General features: G+C 42.6%; 1 protein-coding gene across 1 annotated transcript in view; it reads left to right on the forward strand.

Annotated features, from left to right (window-relative positions):
* The first annotated feature begins 950 nt into the window (after positions 1 to 950).
* LOC112075482 (ATP-dependent RNA helicase DDX39A) overlaps positions 951 to 3,566 on the forward strand; it is a 4,034-nt gene continuing 1,418 nt past the window's right edge. The window contains exons 1-3 of the mRNA XM_024142481.2: positions 951 to 1,099; positions 1,968 to 2,099; positions 2,404 to 2,513. Of these exons, the coding sequence (XP_023998249.2) occupies positions 983 to 1,099; positions 1,968 to 2,099; positions 2,404 to 2,513 (359 nt within the window). The 5' untranslated portion in view covers positions 951 to 982. The remainder of the gene's footprint in view (positions 1,100 to 1,967; positions 2,100 to 2,403; positions 2,514 to 3,566) is intronic.

Genomic DNA, 3,566 nt, shown 5'->3' on the forward strand with positions numbered 1-3,566 from the left:
TCTTATTTACAATGACGGCCATACCACTGGCCTAATACTCCTCTTAAATAGACGCTGGGCCAATTGCCGCTTGGATATGTTGTTCTTCTTTTTAATCCCTCCACTGTTTAACACTGTATTCTCATCCTCACTCATGGATTAACTTGTGTCTTTTTGTTTCTCTCTGCTGTCCAGAGAGTGCTCTGTATTTAGATACACTCCTCCCATACTCTTCTCTCTGCTCTACCTATGGTATTATGTCTGTTGCTGGTGAATGTGGTGCCACCACACGAGAGCTGGGCCTATTCCAATGCTAGCTAAAGAGTATTTGAGCGCTTCTCAAGTACATAGGCCCCCCAACCAGGATCTAAGCGCAGCCGTGTTCCTCTCTGGGCCGCTCCCATCAAGAAGGTGCCGGAGACCGAGCAAAGTGCAACTTGAAGAAGAATTTGCCCCCACATTGTGGTGGGAACACCCGGGCCCGCATCCTGGCCCTCTCCGCAACCAACGACCCTCCAAACCACTAGACATGATGCAAGAACGTGAGCCAGACAAACTCGCGCTCTCCTGGCGACGGCGTATCGATGCGTGGACAAGATGCTGTGGAGCAGCGATGTGTGGTTCTTTGGCGTGGACGAAGCCTTAGCGGCACACCCGCGGGTGCTGATGCCCCCAGATCGTGCCGAATGAACCGGATGAAGCAAGAAAGTTAAGTATGAAAACGTTTCACGAGATGGTCATGAAATGGTCCAATTAAATACGTATGGCCAAACTGTTTCCAATGTACCTACTAGCATACCACTTAGAATGCACTTCTAATACACTGTCATACTAAGTAGTAGTGGATCTTGGAACAGAATGTGATAGAGGGTGTGACTTAAGTAAGGATTTAGCCAAAACATAGGAAAGTATTTACATTTTATGTAGTCCTCGGATTTCAGGCTGAGTGGGTTGACTTTTTTTGTGACGGCCATATTATTTTCCTATCGTCTCTCCCTCAGACATGAGGCGTGATGTTCAGGACATCTTCAGGCTCACACCCCACGAGAAGCAGTGCATGATGTTCAGCGCCACCCTAAGCAAAGAGATCCGCCCTGTCTGCCGCAAGTTCATGCAGGATGTACGTTGGAAGGGGTTCTCATAACTCGTGGTTATGTACATGTTCTGAAACTTAAAGTAGCAGTTTTACACACACACATACACACACACACACACACACACAGATTAACCCATCTCCCTAAATTGCACTTTGAAGAGGCAATCGGCAGTATAAACATTAATGAAGCATCTTCCTCGCCCCTGTTTCGGAGATATAGGTCTGGAGAAATTTAACCACTCTCAAATTCGTAGGGCGATGGATGCAAGGACTGACCGTCAATGATATCAGAATTATCATTTTGACCATGTTTTGAGACTAAATAGTTTATTTTTACGTTTACTTTGTTTACAAGCATTGGAATGAAACACGCTTGTATTTKGGGTTTTGGTGGGGTACGAAAGTTRAATAAGCTCATGGGYATTTGTTATATTCTTTTAWTTTTAAGTGTCCAAAAATTGATGTAGAAACTGCTGATTGTCCTTTTTTAAAGGGATTTTGGATATGGCTTAATATTCATGTAAAAAGTTCCAGTCTAGCCCCTCTAAGCTTTGCCTGCTCGTGTCTCACAAGTGGCCATATCAGGGTYTGGGGCTCTTGCTCTAGACATTTTCGGGAGGAACAGTCCTTGCATTAAAGCTATAATAAAAAATAGTACTAGTACTAGTAGTACTAGTAATTAACAATCACATTTGTAGTTCTTCATTTACCAACACAGAATGTGGTTTACTCCTGTTTTCACTTAATGTAGCTAGGTTTATAAAACTGGCCCAAAGAGTGACACTTTCCCCATGTTATATTCATTAGGGTACACTAGCAAAATGCTTTGCCATGAAAGTCCAGGTAGTCCCTCCCTGTGTTCTGTTTGGTGCTTAATGAATATCTCCTGTAGCCCATGGAGGTGTTTGTGGACGATGAGACCAAGCTRACGCTGCACGGCCTGCAGCAGTACTACTGCAAGCTGAAGGATAGCGAGAAGAACCGCAAGCTCTTCGACCTGCTCGACGTGCTCGAGTTCAACCAGGTACGGACAGAGGTCTTTTCAGAGATTTGAATACTAAAACGTAATTTATTTTAGTTTTAATCTGAGTGCGTTGAAAGTATTTTGTCCGTGGATTTGAAAGTCACGTTTTAAATACAATTTTACTCATTCAAGTGAACTAAGTCTATGCACCGACAAAGTTTCTGCCTGTGAGTTTTATGCCCTGTGTTTTTTTGTCTTCAGAGTGTACATTTATTTGGCCCGGGTGCCATATCAGATGCMGCATGGGTTTTGTGCCCCATGTTTGTCTTCGGTGTCTCACTGCCATTTTCTCCCCTGTCTGAAGGTGGTGATCTTCGTGAAGTCTGTGCAGCGCTGTGTGGCTCTGTCTCAGCTGCTGGTGGAGCAGAACTTCCCTGCAATYGCCATCCACAGGGGCATGGCTCAGGAGGAGAGGTGGGTTCTGACGGAGAGGAAAAAATCACTGGCTAAACCCTACAGTTTATGCACTTGTTAAAATGTGTGAGGTTTTGATTGGTATAAGCAATATTAGKATATTGCTTACACTTCAAGACATCTCAGATATTAATAAGTGCATAGGGTTTAGGGGTAGCTTTGGGATTGGGTCTTGGCTTTCATTGGGAAATTCTGATTTGGACAAAAGACTGTCCTCGACTCCTCCGTCCTCTTATCTGTAAACCGATAAGTGGTTGAGGAGTGTCAATTTGTTAGTAGGCAAACGGTGTCCTCGCCTCCTGCTGAGAAGAAAGTGTCGTTGCTGAAGTTGAGATATCTTATATCCCTCCCCCTTTTCAATCAAGCCCTGTTGCTACAGATGAAATTGTATCTCATTGTTTGGAAATTGCTCCCAAGGATGACCAGACTCCTGGAGGTCTCAAATTTTTTCTGGAGGTCTTGGCTAATTTCTTTTAATTTATCCCATGCATGTCAAGCAAGAGGCACTGAGTTGAAGGTAGGCCTTGATATTATACATCCACATGGTACACCCAATTGACTCCAAATGCATATGAGTAACAATTAGCCTATCAGAAGCTGCTAAAGGCCATGACATCATTTTCTGAAATGTATCCAATATGTTTAAAAGGGCCACCAATCAACTCAAGTGTATGTTAGCAACTGTGCTGACCCACTGGAATTGTGTACAGGTGAAATTATATGTTGAAATAATCTGTCTGTAAACAATTTGCTTGGAAAAAAATTACTTGTCATTCACAAAGTAGAATGTCCTTATAAACCGACTGCCTAAAAACTATAGTTTGTTAATTAACAAGGAAATGTGGTGGAGTGGTTGGAAAAAAACTAGTTTTTATAATGACTCCAACCTAAGTGCTATTAAACTTCCGACTTCAACTGTATTAGTGTTTTATTTATCTTTCACTTTGACATTACAGAGTATTTTGTGTAGACAATTTAACAATATTTTAATTCCACTTTGTTACACAATTAAAATGTGAAGAAATCCAAGGGTGTAGACCTTCCATAGGCACT

Source organism: Salvelinus sp. IW2-2015, unplaced genomic scaffold (assembly GCF_002910315.2).
Source record: "Salvelinus sp. IW2-2015 unplaced genomic scaffold, ASM291031v2 Un_scaffold3189, whole genome shotgun sequence".
NCBI classification, from domain to species: Eukaryota; Metazoa; Chordata; class Actinopteri; order Salmoniformes; family Salmonidae; genus Salvelinus; species Salvelinus sp. IW2-2015.